Source organism: Gymnoscopelus braueri (assembly GCF_963280865.1).
Source record: "Gymnoscopelus braueri genome assembly, chromosome: 16".
Classification (NCBI taxonomy): Eukaryota; Metazoa; Chordata; class Actinopteri; order Myctophiformes; family Myctophidae; genus Gymnoscopelus; species Gymnoscopelus braueri.
Genome location: NC_137616.1, coordinates 26,121,304 through 26,137,107, shown reverse-complemented (window position 1 = coordinate 26,137,107; position 15,804 = coordinate 26,121,304). Strand labels below are relative to the sequence as shown.

Here is a 15,804-nt window from a genome sequence, read left to right as displayed (position 1 = left end):
GCGACCGTTAGGTCGCTGTTTATTGGAACAGAGGGCACCAAATGCTGATTCTCTATGTGTGTCTGTATCTCTCTCTCTCTGTCACCCACCTAATATGGTGCCATGATGATGTCACATATGACACATTATGTCTGACGTCACAATATTGAGCCCGCTGCCCATATATGGGCTTAACATGGGGAACCCATGCTAACCACTGTCTAGATCTCCATATATGGGCATAAAAGGGACAAGCCATGAATATGTTTGACGTCACAATATTGAGCCCATATATGGGCTTAACATGGGGAACCCATGCTAAACACTGTCTAGATCTCCATATATGGGCATAAAAGGGGCAAGCCATGAGCCCACTGACAGTCAGGGATCTCCATAATAGCGACCTAAGTAATGGTCGCAGATAGATAGCATGCGAATAATCCCATAAATGGGAATGACCCCATGGTGTCAATAACTACTGGAGAAGCGACCGTAAGGTCGCTTCTCGCCCTTAGGGCGTCTTACTGGTGATCCAGTTTAGACGAATTTTAACATTTTTTGTGTTTATTTGGGTTTTTATGCACTACACATGATGGAATTATGGCAAACCCTCATATCAATTCTTCATGAAAAGACAAAAATGGGGTGAATGGTTTCTGTCGGATGTATAGTTTAGGAGCTATGTTTATTTAAAGTTTTTATTTTGCACAGCCAAAAATCCAGGACGGACACAACATATGATTAAAAAAAACATATATCGGACAAAGATTGGCTCTGGGAACATCAAAATTCATTAACTAGACACCTTAAGGATTATAAAAAGGTAGGTTAGAAAAATATATCTTATATTTAACAATAACAAAAAGTTTAATATTTGTATTAAAGATAGTTACATAGCCTACTGTTGTACATTGGTATGTATGCTAAATATAATAGTAAAATATGCCATATATAAGGTTGGAGGGAGTGAAAAATATCCATGTAATATATAGGGGTGCCTCGGATGAAAAAAGTATTTATAGGGTTGTCTTGACCCAAAAAAGTTTGGGAACCCCTGGTCTAGATATGATGGCTTTTAGAAACACACCAACTGGTTGCTGGTCCTAACAAGAACCATCCTGGTCCTAATTAGAACCATGGGGGAGGGTAACACATCAGTCCACACACACTCAACAGGTTGACTCTGCATTCAGCCCATACGACCCCGCCCACTCTGTTGATTTGATTGGGTGGTGCTTTCAGCTGGTGGATTAGAGGCAGTCAGACTATCACAACATCGACAACATGAAAGCTGCTTCATTTTACAACAAAAACATTTTGATGGAGAGCCCTGAGGTAAGATGAATTCAAATTTGAAAGTGCAATCAATTTTATGCCTAATGTTCGTTTCCACAACGTGGTTAAAGTGTTTGATAAAATGCTCGTAGACGTATTTATGATTCTGACGCAGGGAACAGGGACTTTCTGCACTATGCCCCGTAGACACTCCAAACATGTACAAATGTGAAAATAAAGGTGCTTAACCCCAAGCCCTAAATGTTAACTGGCTCTACGGGGTAGTAGTTTAATGTAATAATCCATATCTTTCAATAAAGAAGTGTTTTAATGCCGTCTGTGGCCGATTCTGTGGGAAGTTCCCAATGGGCGGTATTGACGGTAGTGACGGGGCGCATCTGGTGAAACCCGGAATTACACTAAATGTAACTGGAAGTAAACGAGGGTGAAAAAATGGCGTTCGGCCACAGACGGCATTAAAACACTTCTTTATTGAAAGATATGGATTATTACATTAAACTCCTACCCCGTAGAGCCAGTTAACATTTGGGGCTTGGGGTTAAGCACCTTATTTTCACATTTGTACATGTTTGGAGTGTACTACGGGGCATAGTGCAGAAAGGATTCTTGGATCCCTAGGGGGTCTAAATTCTGACGTGTACAGGGTCCATTTGGTTCCATTTGTATGCCGTCAGAGTCAAAGGAAAACATTTTTTTTAGAACCACTGCCCTAAATCACGGTTCTCAAACTTAACATTTCAAGGTCTCCCCTTAACTCTGACAGTGTACAAATGGAACCATGGTGGAGGGGGGGAGCTGGGCTCAGTTCTACAAGTAGATTGTTTTTAGTGATGCTAAAAATAACTTTATTTTTTTTAAATGAGAACCCTGAATTTTATGCTAATTTCAATTGGAATCCTGAAGTAACATTTTAATTTAATTTAAAATGTATTTAGCTACACTTATGTTGACAATACAATTTTAATGCTGGTCTTTAAGCTATAGACTGAAATAATTGAAGTGGGTCATGTTTGCACGTTTGGAATTATAACAGCTGAAATCAATGATATATCAGTGTTCTGATACTAGCCTGTGGGCCGCATTAAGTGAAGGTGGGGGCTGCATGTGGCCCCCGGACCGCCAGTTGCCCATGTACAGTTGTGCTTGAAATTATTCAACCCCCCTGTCTTACAATTTGTATTGCTGCTTGGGCTTGTGCTGAATCAGGGGTCTGTCTGGGGAGGATTGTGTACATGTCCTACTGTACTGTACTGTACCTTTTCTTCCCAAGGACCCCCGGTTTGATATGCATTTGACCATGGACCCCATTTGATACTATTGTTTTTCTTCTTTCTATCTCTCCCCAATTTACGCTAAAATCATCTGTGCTTATTTACAGTAACTCTGAGAGTGTACAATGGAACCAAATGGACCCTTAGAGTCCATTTAATAAAACAAACATGAGAGAAAATGCTATGTAAATATTTGTTTAGATTAGATGTTCCATCTATCTGCTGACAAAAAAGTAATTATTGTCAATGAATATAACTAGACTAAAATGTGACCAATAAAAAAATGTGTAAATAGCTGAAGCTCAAAACGCTCACGATGCATCAGTCTGGCTCTAAAAGATTTGGGAGAAAAAGTCTTGATTTTTATTATTGTGCCACGGACAAGGCCAAGTCTTGCCACAGACACATCTGTCCACGTATGGACATGTTGGTGAGCCCTGTCAACAGTTGCATTTGTTTTCTGTGCAGAGATCTGCATCTCCTGGAGGAGGGAGGAGAGGAGGGAGCGAGCTGACCGACGGGCCGCCTGGCTCCGCCCCCCCTCGCCACCTACAGAACGGGTACACACACACACACACCTGTCCTTGTAGTAGTGCTGACCCGACGCCTCACAGCGCGAGGCGATGTGAGCTTGTAGATCTGTTCTATATGTATGTCAAATTTTCCCCTCAGAATAGGGAGGGACGCTAGGGTTCAAGTGGTAGATGTAAAAAAGAAGTTCCTATCACAAAAAGATTTAGTGGCCCCTGTAGTAACTCTGTAGAACCCCTGGATAAAGTTTTCTGTGTCCACATTTTTCTCAAATTAGGGTCCAGGGACCCCCAGGCGTCCTTGAGGGAGTTCCAGGGGGGCCCCAGATAGATGGATAGTTACGAGTCCCAGTAATGCGAGTCCCAGAGATAGAAATTACATTCAATGGGGGTCCGTAGCTCAATGGATGTAAAACTGGGGGAAATCAAAATGCTTGAGAATCACTGCTTAAGCCGTAAATATCTTCTCTTGTGGAGGTCCCTCTTGTTTTCAACTGGGGGTCCGCCAACTGATGTGTGTCAATTCATGTCAAGTTCTTGACATGAAAAGGTTTTCTCTAAAGTGCACAGAGCCCTTTGGGGTCACAATTTTTCACCGATAACGTTATAACCTGGTGTCTTTACAGAAAGGGTCCACTGAAGGGGTCCACGAGCCACAAGAGTAGTCCTAGGAGACGCAGTCCCAGCAAAGACGGGTAAGCATCAGTTGTCAACTTCTATAGTTGTTATTCCACTAGGGCAGTGGTTCTCAACTTTTTCAGGCCGCGACCCCCAAAATAATCATATTTCAACTGGGGACCCCCCACCCTGACAAGCACTTGGAATTGTAGGAGTTGGCGTTACATTTAGTTTGACTCAATCTATTTTGTTAAAATAGCCGATCTACATGCTCACAACGCCTCGCAACACCCCTAATATTTGACAATTTGTTCAATGTTTGAACAGAGATACTAAAAAGGTCTTAAAAGTCCTTCATTTGTCACTTTATAAATGTGCAGATGACCCTGTATACACTTTAGTGCAGGAACAAACCCTCAAAAAGAACTTTGACTTTGGTTCCTGCACTACTTGTGCTGTATGTTTTTCTGTTTACTGTTGAGTGAGAAAACAATGTTAACATTAAGCTAAACATCTGGGGACCCCGCAAAATAATTTAGGGACCCCCCTGGGGGTCCCAACCCACAGGTTTAGAACTACTGCACTAGGGTTAGGGTTAGTGTTTTTAACCTACCTCTACACATTTCCTTAATTACCATAGCATGTGTATGCCTGTTGTAAGTCACTCTGCTTTAAGAGTGTCTGCTTTAATGCCTACATTGTCAATTGTACAGGGAGCTGGGCCTTAGTGGCCGGTCACGGTCTAGGTCATTGTCCTGGTTTAGGGGACTGAGCGAGGAGAGAACCAGTGCCAACAGCCGCCCACATAGCCGGAGCCGCAGCCCTGGAGACAGCTACCGGTACGTAGAGCCATACAATTATTATCGCTCAAATGTGTTAATCTGCGATTTTCCTCCACGATAACCTACAATTTCTGTAAAGTGCACAGAGCCCTTGGGGGGGGGGGGGGGGGGTGGGGGGGTGATTGCACTATACATAAAATGACACAGAAACACTAACATGCATTTGTTTCACCGATACACTGTCACAATTTTTCACGTTATAACCTGTTGCCGTACAGAAAGGGTCCACTGAACTAGTTGGCACTTTTTATAGTTGTTAATCCACTAGGCTGAGGGTTAGTGTTTTTAACCTACCTCTACACATTTCATTAATTACCATAGCATGTGTATGCCTGTTGTAAGTCGCTCTGCATTAAGAGTGTCTGCTTTAATGCCTACATTGTCAATTGTACAGGGAGCTGGGCTGCAGTGGCCGCACTGGCCGATCACTGTCTAGGTCATTGTCCAGGTCTAGTACTCCGAGTGAGGAGAGAACCAGTGCCAAGAGCCGCCCGCCGTACAGCAAGGGTCCACTGAAGGGGTCCACGAGCCACAATAGTGGTCCTAGTAGACGCATTCCCAGCAAAGACAGGTAAGCACTAGTTGGCACTTTTTTATAGTTGTTAATCCACTAGGCTGAGGGTTAGTGTTTTTAACCTACCTCTACACATTTCATTAATTACCATAGCATGTGTATGCCTGTTGTAAGTCGCTCTGCATTAAGAGTGTCTGCTTTAATGCCTACATTGTCAATTGTACAGGGAGCTGGGCTGCAGTGGCCGCACTGGCCGATCACTGTCTAGGTCACTGTCCAGGTCTAGTACTCCGAGTGAGGAGAGAACCAGTGCCAAGAGCCGCCCGCCGTACAGCAAGGGTCCACTGAAGGGGTCCACGAGCCACAATAGTGGTCCTAGTAGACGCATTCCCAGCAAAGACGGGTAAGCACTAGTTGGCACTTTTTTATAGTTGTTAATCCACTAGGCTGAGGGTTAGTGTTTTTAACCTACCTCTACACATTTCATTAATTACCATAGCATGTGTATGCCTGTTGTAAGTCGCTCTGCATTAAGAGTGTCTGCTTTAATGCCTACATTGTCAATTGTACAGGGAGCTGGGCTGCAGTGGCCGCACTGGCCGATCACTGTCTAGGTCACTGTCCAGGTCTAGTACTCCGAGTGAGGAGAGAACCAGTGCCAAGAGCCGCCCGCCGTACAGCAAGGGTCCACTGAAGGGGTCCACGAGCCACAATAGTGGTCCTAGTAGACGCATTCCCAGCAAAGACAGGTAAGCACTAGTTGGCACTTTTTTATAGTTGTTAATCCACTAGGCTGAGGGTTAGTGTTTTTAACCTACCTCTACACATTTCATTAATTACCATAGCATGTGTATGCCTGTTGTAAGTCGCTCTGCATTAAGAGTGTCTGCTTTAATGCCTACATTGTCAATTGTACAGGGAGCTGGGCTGCAGTGGCCGCACTGGCCGATCACTGTCTAGGTCACTGTCCAGGTCTAGTACTCCGAGTGAGGAGAGAACCAGTGCCAAGAGCCGCCCGCCGTACAGCAAGGGTCCACTGAAGGGGTCCACGAGCCACAATAGTGGTCCTAGTAGACGCATTCCCAGCAAAGACAGGTAAGCACTAGTTGGCACTTTTTTATAGTTGTTAATCCACTAGGCTGAGGGTTAGTGTTTTTAACCTACCTCTACACATTTCATTAATTACCATACATCCACACGGTGTAGTGTCATCAGTGGGTTGTACCTAGGGGGGCGGAGTTGCACTCGGGGGAAAACACAGATTTCCCCCAGCTGGTATAGACGGTGGGATGCGGGGTTTTCAAACTCATATGCTGTAAAAGTATACTGATCTAAAAGCAGGCGTCATGGCTTGCCAGATCACAGGCACAGAACCTTGTTGCCACTCGACAAGGAATGCTATATTAGCAAATTAAACAAGAGTCCGACTGGAATGTTGTCCTGACTGGACAAAGGATCCAACACAACACAATGGCCCGAGGTTATCGGATTTAATCGCCTGGTAAGAGACACTATTACATTTTCTATAGATATGATCAATTAAACTCATCATAATATCAAAAAGCAAAAGCCATTCATTCATCAATGATGTTTATAGAACACGTTTTAGTGAATTCCAAGTACAGGAGACATCGCCATTACAGTTTGGAAACGCAGTCAACATGCAGCGATTTACACACAAAACAAGCCAAACCCTAGACTATCCTTGTTTAAAAACCTACAGAAAACACAATTGTTAATCTGGCAATGAACACGGAGCTAAAGCAGTGTGTAAATCCTGCATGATATTAAATGACGCACTTCGCCAAATCGTAATGGCGTCGGTACGTGCTGTTCACAAAACAGTCTCTAAACTGTACTTCAAATTCACTATAAACATTATTGATGACTTAATGGCTGTTGGGTTTTGATATTATGGTAAGTTTAATTGATCATATCTTGTAATAGTGTCTCTACCAGGCGATTAAACACTGTGCATATGTAAACATGTTTGGTAACAAAGAGGACAAAGGAGGTGACCAGAAGACTCGCCCCAAAACACCCTCGCCCCCATTTTTTCACCGACCAGCGGTTCTTGTATTCTTGTATTTGTTTTACAGAGGATAAGGTTTGAAATAAGTTCAGGGTTAGGCATAGTTTTACTGAGGTTCAGTTTAGTAATAAGGTTATGTTTTGGCACAGTTTTACTGAGGTTACGTTTAGGAACACCAGGTGAATCCCGGCGGGTTTGCCCCGGGGCGACTTTGTTTTGGGGTGAGTGTTTTGGTATTCAGACGGAGATGGAAAGAGGGTTTCCCTCTTTCCATCTCCGTCTGAATACCAAAACATCTCAGTGGTGCTTGTGCTGAAACTTGACTCATGCAATAAGATATAAGGATAATCTGATAAACCACATGAACCCCAGCTTACGTATTCTGGGGGGAACATAAACCAAACATTGCCAATCTAGCTCACAGTTACAACGCGTCGCGTTCCGACGCGCTGTGAGCTCATAGATTGTCAATGTTTGTTTTTTTTTGTCACATATATCTTAATAATAAGTCAACTTTTCCGAGGGCGACTGGACGATTGTTCCAGCTGTCCTTCTGATGGATTTTTCTTAGCTGACAATGTTTCAATCGTCCATAAAATAGCTCTGAAAGTTATCCAAACGATCGTGTATGATGTAACTCTATGAGGCAGATCGTTCTGTTTTCCCCCGGGACAAAATCGAATGGGCGTTCCCGTCTATCTCCGTGTCAATGTATAGCATGTGTATGCCTGTTGTAAGTCGCTCTGCATTAAGAGTGTCTGCTTTAATGCCTACATTGTCAATTGTACAGGGAGCTGGGCTGCAGTGGCCGCACTGGCCGATCACTGTCTAGGTCACTGTCCAGGTCTAGTACTCCGAGTGAGGAGAGAACCAGTGCCAAGAGCCGCCCGCCGTACAGCAAGGGTCCACTGAAGGGGTCCACGAGCCACAATAGTGGTCCTAGTAGACGCATTCCCAGCAAAGACAGGTAAGCACTAGTTGGCACTTTTTTATAGTTGTTAATCCACTAGGCTGAGGGTTAGTGTTTTTAACCTACCTCTACACATTTCATTAATTACCATAGCATGTGTATGCCTGTTGTAAGTCGCTCTGCATTAAGAGTGTCTGCTTTAATGCCTACATTGTCAATTGTACAGGGAGCTGGGCTGCAGTGGCCGCACTGGCCGATCACTGTCTAGGTCATTGTCCAGGTCTAGTACTCCGAGTGAGGAGAGAACCAGTGCCAAGAGCCGCCCGCCGTACAGCAAGGGTCCACTGAAGGGGTCCACGAGCCACAATAGTGGTCCTAGTAGACGCATTCCCAGCAAAGACAGGTAAGCACTAGTTGGCACTTTTTTATAGTTGTTAATCCACTAGGCTGAGGGTTAAGTGTTTTTAACCTACCTCTACACATTTCATTAATTACCATAGCATGTGTATGCCTGTTGTAAGTCGCTCTGCATTAAGAGTGTCTGCTTTAATGCCTACATTGTCAATTGTACAGGGAGCTGGGCTGCAGTGGCCGCACTGGCCGATCACTGTCTAGGTCATTGTCCAGGTCTAGTACTCCGAGTGAGGAGAGAACCAGTGCCAAGAGCCGCCCGCACAGCCGTTCATGTTCCTGGTCTAGGACTCGCAGCAGAGGACGCAGCGTAGCGCACAAGGTACTGAATGCTTGAGCTCAGTTACCGTCAATCACATGGATTCTCAGTCGCCGCGACTGATTTCAGTCTTTGGATCTCATAGAATTCAAGATGTCCATGACAACATATTGACATCAGTGTTGTAACATACAGAGGGACGGACGAGATTTAAAAGTTTTGATAGTAATTTGCGACCTACAGTTGCAATAAGCCTCTTATTATTACGTTTGTGTGGCATGTACACAGTCATTATTTGCATTTGACTCAGAAATTGTTCATGGCCGATAGGGAAAATAACTGAGTTTTTTCTGTAACATAAAAAGGACTTTTTAAGGGATAGTTCGGATTTTTTGAAGTGTGGTTGTACGAGTTATTTATACATACTATAAGCTTTGCCCGTCCGCAGTAGTAGTTAGTAGGTAGTCAATAGTTATACAGCAGCAGAGGTCAAAATTCATAAACACACAAACGTGTACGTGTGTATATGCTATTTTTCAGCTCTGTGTACACATGGGGAACTTTTGTAAACATTGACTCTCTGATCCGAGAGTTAACGCCGTCCAACTCATGCTGGATCGAGCAATCAGTCCTCTGCAGTGTTTTCACGTCAAGCTATAGTACCCCCTAGTACCGGTTTGAACCCCAGCAGAACGGGTAGTAAAAATGTACTAGGTACAAATGGAAAAGCAATACAATGGAGTAGAGTAATTCACGTATTTGTTACCTACTTAGGACCTTTACCAGTAAAAAGAGCTTCCATATTAGGACCGGTGGACAAGTTAGGACCAAAATCAGTCCTCTGCAGTGTTTTCACGTCAAGCTATAGTACCCCCTAGTACCGGTTTGAACCCCAGCAGAACGGGTAGTAAAAATGTACTAGGTACAAATGGAAAAGCAATACAATGGAGTAGAGTAATTCTCGTATTTGTTACCTACTTAGGACCTTTACCAGTAAAAAGAGCTTCCGTATTAGGACCGGTGGACAAGTTAGGACCAAAATCAGTCCTCTGCAGTGTTTTCACGTCAAGCTAGTACCCCCTAGTACCGGTTTGAACCCCAGCAGAACGGGTAGTAAAAATGTACTAGGTACAAATGGAAAAGCAATACAATGGAGTAGAGTAAAGCTGGTACTGTGTAATGGAAAAATCACCTGTCACTTGGTTTATTTTTGTCGGACGGGCAAGTTTAGTAAGAGATGTTATTACGTTTCGGCTTCCACTGAAGATCAGCTGGGAAACAACACGTTGTCAGATGATGGTTCTGAGGAAGGCTTCAGTGGATGTAATGGCATCTCTTACTGAACTTGCTTGTCCAACAAAAAAACAATAAATCAGACTCCATCCCTGTCCAGTTGCCTGCCTCTCCAAACTGGCGGTGCACCTTATACTGTAGTTAGTAAGTACATTGACTATGGATGAGCTTCATCTACATCCCCACTTCAAAAGATCCGAAATATTTTTTAAAGTTGTTCATGTTTATGCTTCTTTAATTATGTAACTGCTGTAACAAACATATGTGTTTCTTTTGTAGGTGGCCGAAGACATAGTGGAGGACTCTGAAAGTACCTGCAATAACAGTGACTACAGTTACAAGCCAAGGGCGTCGGAGGAATCTTCTAGTGAAGCAGAGTCAGAACCAACTCTTGAAAAAAAAAGTGACTTCAATGGCGGTAACAAGCAGGCTGAGAAGACGGACTCCTCTAGCAACAAAGAGGAATCATCGTCACCAGTCAAAATAAAGAAAATTGTGAAGACCTACAGCAGATGTCGAATTGCTTCAGAAGAAAAGAGCGATTCTATGACTGTCAGTGAGGTCGTCAAAGTACATGGGAAAAAAAAATACCACCAGAAGAAAAATTATTGCCTTTACTGCTGCGAACCACAAGCAAAAATTGCAAGACATCTTGAACGACGGCATAAAGAAGAAGTGGAAGTTGCAAGTGCAATAATGTTTCCAAAGAAGTCGAAGGAAAGAAGGGTTCAACTGGATCTGCTCAGAAAAAAAGGAAATCAGGCAAACAACATTGCAACTCTCAAAGAAGGCAAGGGGACACTGGTTCCTTGCAAACAACAGAGCGATGCGAAGAGTAATTTTCAGGACTATACACATTGTTTTGCGTGCGGTGGTTATTTAAAACGCAAGTTCATGTGGAAGCATGCAAAACGCTGCACACTTGCCAAGAAGGTTCGCAATACAATGTCTGTAAAGACAAGAATCCAGGTTCTCTGCGCTGGTGCTCAACCAGTTTCTAAAGATGTGAGCAGGAAGCTATGGACGCTTGTTAATAAAATGCAGCAGGATGACATTTCCCGTGCTGTCAAAGAAGACGCATATATTCTGAAGGTTGGAGAAAAAATGTTTAACAAGCAACGTGAGACTGCCTCACAACCTGATAATGTTCGGGCGATTATGCGAGGACTGGGGAATCTGCTGATCAACGGGAGGAAGCTGACCCCGGTAAAAGAGATTAAGGATTATATCCGTCCACAAAATTTTCAACACTTCATCCGTGCTGTCAGAGCAACATCTTTGTATGTAGAAGAGACAAACCGGTTTGGGAAACCCACACTAGCCGCAAAGCTAGGAATATACATCCAGAGAGTAGCTGATGTCTTAGAGGCTGAAGCCCTTTCGTCACAGAATGATGATTTGAAGAAGTGTGTCCAAGGATTCAGAAGCCTGTACAGTCTTAGGTGGAATGAGCTCATCTCTGCTGCTGCATACCGCACTATTGAAGAGAATAAATGGAACAAACCCAAGATCCTTCCATTAGCAGAAGATGTAAAGAAAATGCACATGCACATGAGTGACAAGCAGAAAATGTACTATGATGAGTTGTTGGATGTGGAAAACAAAACCAAGAGTGAAAGAAAAGGAATTTGGAGCAATCTTGCTAAAGTGACTCTGGCACAGATTATCACCTTCAATAGAAGAAGAGAAGGCGAGGTCTCTAACATGCTATTGCAAACGTATGTCTCCAGGGACATGTCCAAAATTAATGAAGATATTGAGCTAGCACTGTCAGAGGTGGAAAAAAAGCTCTGCCATCATTTTGAACGTGTGGAAATTCGAGGGAAGCGTGGAAGGAAAGTGCCTGTCATCCTTACTCCAGCAATGGTGCAATCTCTGGATCTGCTAGTGAAGGAGAGGAGTTCATGTGGAGTGGTGGATGGAAACCGCTTCTTATTTGCCAGACCAGAGTATGACACAAGATTCAGGGGGTCTGACTGCATTCGTGAGTTTGCTAAAGAGTGTGGGGCCGAAAAACAGAAAGCTCTGACCTCCACAAGCATGAGAAAACAAGTGGCTACTCTGTCTAGAGTCCTGAATCTACATGACACCGAACAAGATCTTTTGGCAGACTTCTTGGGACACGACATAAGGGTACACAGGAAGTTTTACCGCCTTTCTGAAGGGACTTTACAGTTGGCAAAAATCAGCAAGTTACTGATGGCCTGTGAACAAGGCAGACTGGCAGAGTTCAAGGGGCAAAGTCTGGACCAGATAACTATCTCCCCTGATGGTAATAAATTATGAGTTGTAAGGGAAAAGTTGTGTGTTGCCTGTATAATTTAAACTTGCACTTATTAAATTGGATGCCAACTTCATTTTCTTTGCTGTCCTGCAGATACTGCAATTACAGAAGATTCCAACTCCGAGTCGGACTCTGAGGATCCAGCCGGAAAAGGTTTGTGTATATTTAAATTGGTGTGCTTGATGACAGTAACTCTTCCTCTTTTTTTTTCTTTTTTTTTGGTTACTTGTTTTAATGTTGACATTCCAGACGTGTAAAGCCTGTGATAATTTTTTGGTTGTGTGGCATAGGATTAACCTTCCTATATAGGCTATATAATTGTGTTTTCTCTGAATGTTTTTCCAGGAGGAGGAGGACAGTCAATGAAGAGACAGAGGGTGCAAGCTGTGAATCCACTCCAGGGGAGCGGGCAGAGGTTACATCATCGCCCTCCACACGCCAAGAGTTCAAAAGGTGAGCTTGCGGGAACTCCTTACCAAAGGAGTTACCAAAATAACTAATCTTAGCCCAAATCCGCCCTCCAAATACAACAGTGATGCCAACTTTATTTTCTTTGCTACCTTGCAGGTTCATCTAAAGTCATGGAAGATTCCAACTCCAGCGAGTCTGAGTGTGAGGATCCACCCGGAAAAGGTTAGTGTATATTAGAAAAGTTGGTACAGTGTGCTTGATCACAGTAACTCTTCCTTTCATTTTTTTTGTTACTTGTTGTTTTAATGTTGACATCCCCAGACGTGTAAAGCCTGTGATAATTTTTTGGTAGTGTGGCATAGGATTAACCTTCGTATATAGGCTATATAATTGTGTTTTCTCTGAATGTTTTTCCAGGAGGACAGTCAATGAAGAGACAGAGGGTGCAAGTTGTGAATCCACTCCAGGGGAGCGGGCAGAGGTTACATCATCGCCCTCCACACGCCAAGAGTTCAAAAGGTGAGCTTGCGGGAACTCCTTACCAAAGGAGTTACCAAAATAACTAATCTTAGCCCAAATCCGCCCTCCAAATACAACAGTGATGCCAACTTTATTTTCTTTGCTTCCTTGCAGGTTCATCTAAAGTCATGGAAGATTCCAACTCCAGCGAGTCTGAGTGTGAGGATCCACCCGGAAAAGGTTAGTGTATATTAGAAAAGTTGGTACAGTGTGCTTGATCACAGTAACTCTTCCTTTCATTTTTTTTGTTACTTGTTGTTTTAATGTTGACATCCCCAGACGTGTAAAGCCTGTGATTATGTTTTGGTAGTGTGGCATAGGATTAACCTTCCTATATAGGCTATATAATTGTGTTTTCTCTGAATGTTTTTCCAGGAGGACAGTCAATGAAGAGACAGAGGGTGCAAGCTGTGAATCCACTCCAGGGGAGCGAGCAGAGGTTACATCATCGCCCTCCACACGCCAAGAGTTCAAAAGGTGAGCTTGCGGGAACTACTTACATGCTCATAGACGAGTCAGAGTGATGTCTGAGGCTGATATGTGAGCACAAAGATTTTGTTAGTCTGATCCCATTCAGGGTCAGAAGTTGGCGGTAATGCACCAAAATATGATTGCCAACCGCCGTAAAACCACAAGTAGATTTAAGCTGAGGCTGTGACAGGGAGATAGACTGACCAGAGATATGCCCACCGGCTTATGTCAGTTAAGATGTACTACATATTGCACCCACACCGGCTGTCTCAGCTCAAACCCAAGCTATTTCATTTAGACACTTCAGCTCAGAAATAACCAGACAGTTAATGAACCATTTACCATTTATTAACCATTACCATATTAACCATTACCCATATATGCAATGATATTGCATTAAGTTTGGCGGTGTGACTCTGCTCATGTGATATTACAGATTCCTGTGCAAACATGACACAGATCTTCAATCACGAATCCCCCAGAGCAGAGCATTTGATTCAATTCAAGTGTCAAATCACAACAAGTTGTCACAAGACACTTTACATGTACACTCTGAGCAAGCAATTTGCGACAGGGGCAACGAAAAACTCCCTCTTAACTGGGAGAAACGTCAGGCAGACCCTAGGCTCTAGGGTGGGGCGGCCTTCTGCCTCGACTGTGTCGGGGGAAAGAAGAGAGAGGGAGAGACAGAGGAGAGACAGAAAGCATAAAATACAGTTTACCATAACATTGAACCTTCAATGCATAATTAAGCAACCACAATCATAATACAATCCATAGAACACAGTACAATACACAGAATCATAGAACCACAGTACAAACACAGAATCAACCTATAACAATAATAACTAGATGCCACGGGGAGGAGGCCGGGGAGGTGGAGGGAATTTGAAAACAAGCAGCTGTACTCACCGCTTAAACAGCGAAGCACATAGACTGAACAGAGAACAGAGGCTGCTTAAATGAACCGCCCGAGTTGCACTGTGGGTATGAGGGCGTGAGTAATTAGCTTGAAGCGAATGAGAATGACAAGAGGTTGAACATACTGACTTAAGGAGTACAACTGTATAACTGATAGCGAATGGGGGGGGTCCGGGGAGTGTGAATGAAGTACATGAACATTCTGCCTTCTGTGTCTACATGAATTATCGTTGCACTGAATTTTCTGTGGTCAACATATCCCTAATGGTGGGAAGGCAGGAAATTCAGACAGGTTTCCCCTTTCAGAAGCAGAAATACTTTATTGATACAACAGTGTAAATAATAAGGCTAAAATGTACACTATGAATGCAGTATTAATGTCAGAGTATACTAGAATATCATGCATTGAATTATTGTACAACACTTGGTAAGTCAGTAGTGCACATTTTAAGATGTAAATTATGGGGTTATAGCCCATATAAATTAAGAAGTAAATTATGGGGTTATAGCTGCGGATAAGTCCAATTGTTTGATAACCAGGCAGAAATAAATTACCGTGGGGCATCTTGTTGGAAAGAGTCTCGCAATGAATGTACTGTATACTTTAATGTTTAACAATTTTCGACATATTTTCTTGCATATTAAATGTATATTGCAATCCCATTGCTAAGGTACCAAACAGCCTAAAAGAAAGAAGTGGTCAACGGAGGAGGTGAAAGCAGTTGAAAGCTCTTTGATGGAGTTCATCCGAATGGGGAGGACACCTGGAAAGCAGGATTGTGAGAAGTGCATCGCTGCGTCGCCTCAAGCACTATCTGAAAGGACCTGGCAAGCAGTGAAATTCTTTGTTTACAACAGAATCGTTTCAGAGCAGAGGATGTAGCCTTTTCTCTTTGTGTCTGTCTTCTGTGCCTCTCTCTCTGTCGCTCTCTGTCTCTGTCTCTCCTTGATCAGCCATCTCATTTTATTGTGTGTATTTTCCATTTGTTTTAAATTTTGTGTAAAAAAAAAGGGGGGCACGGCGCAGTCGGTAGCGCTGTCGCCTTACAGCTAGAAGGTCCTGGGTTCAATTCCTGCTGGGGACACTGTGGGCGCTGGGGGCGTGTTCCCTCCTCCACGTCATCAGTGCCCATACCCTGGGTGGGGTTGGCGAAAGGGCCTTTCTGTTTGGAATTTGCATGTTCTCCCTGTGTCTCCTAGGGTAGTTACCCTCACAAAAAACATGCAGTAATCCTGGTCTCTA

At 43.4% G+C, this 15,804-nt stretch overlaps 2 protein-coding genes across 4 annotated transcripts; both read left to right on the top strand.

The window, feature by feature from the left end:
• Positions 1-1,263: 1,263 nt before the first annotated feature.
• On the top strand, positions 1,264-10,442 carry LOC308102907 (uncharacterized protein; the record flags this gene model as incomplete). The annotated part of the gene is made up of 7 exons (XM_080452760.1): positions 1,264-1,314; positions 3,015-3,106; positions 3,703-3,771; positions 4,408-4,440; positions 8,608-8,725; positions 10,235-10,332; positions 10,385-10,442. The coding sequence occupies 7 exons, from the start codon at positions 1,264-1,266 to the stop codon at positions 10,440-10,442; spliced, it is 519 nt and encodes a 172-aa protein (XP_080308886.1).
• LOC308103356 (uncharacterized protein) lies at positions 10,439-15,456 on the top strand. Of its 3 annotated transcripts, XM_080453286.1 has the most exons (8): positions 10,439-12,227; positions 12,333-12,392; positions 12,591-12,692; positions 12,807-12,872; positions 13,068-13,169; positions 13,284-13,349; positions 13,545-13,646; positions 15,233-15,456. In XM_080453286.1, the coding sequence occupies exons 1-8, from the start codon at positions 10,502-10,504 to the stop codon at positions 15,442-15,444; spliced, it is 2,436 nt and encodes an 811-aa protein (XP_080309412.1). In that variant the 5' UTR covers positions 10,439-10,501; the 3' UTR covers positions 15,445-15,456. The 3 variants fall into 3 exon arrangements, with proteins under 3 accessions (XP_080309412.1, XP_080309414.1, XP_080309413.1); XM_080453288.1 differs by lacking the exons at positions 12,591-12,692; positions 12,807-12,872; XM_080453287.1 differs by lacking the exons at positions 13,284-13,349; positions 13,545-13,646.
• The last annotated feature ends 348 nt before the right edge of the window (positions 15,457-15,804 follow it).

Excerpts from the sequence above, each read along its gene's own strand:
- LOC308103356 (XM_080453286.1), top strand. The coding sequence starts at position 10,502 with ATGACTGTCAGTGAGGTCGTCAAAGTACATGGGAAAAAAAAATACCAC. Across the intron at positions 12,693-12,806 it reads ACACGCCAAGAGTTCAAAAG|GTTCATCTAAAGTCATGGAA; the intron begins GTGAGCTTGCGG and ends GCTACCTTGCAG. Across the intron at positions 13,647-15,232 it reads ACACGCCAAGAGTTCAAAAG|GTACCAAACAGCCTAAAAGA; the intron begins GTGAGCTTGCGG and ends CCCATTGCTAAG.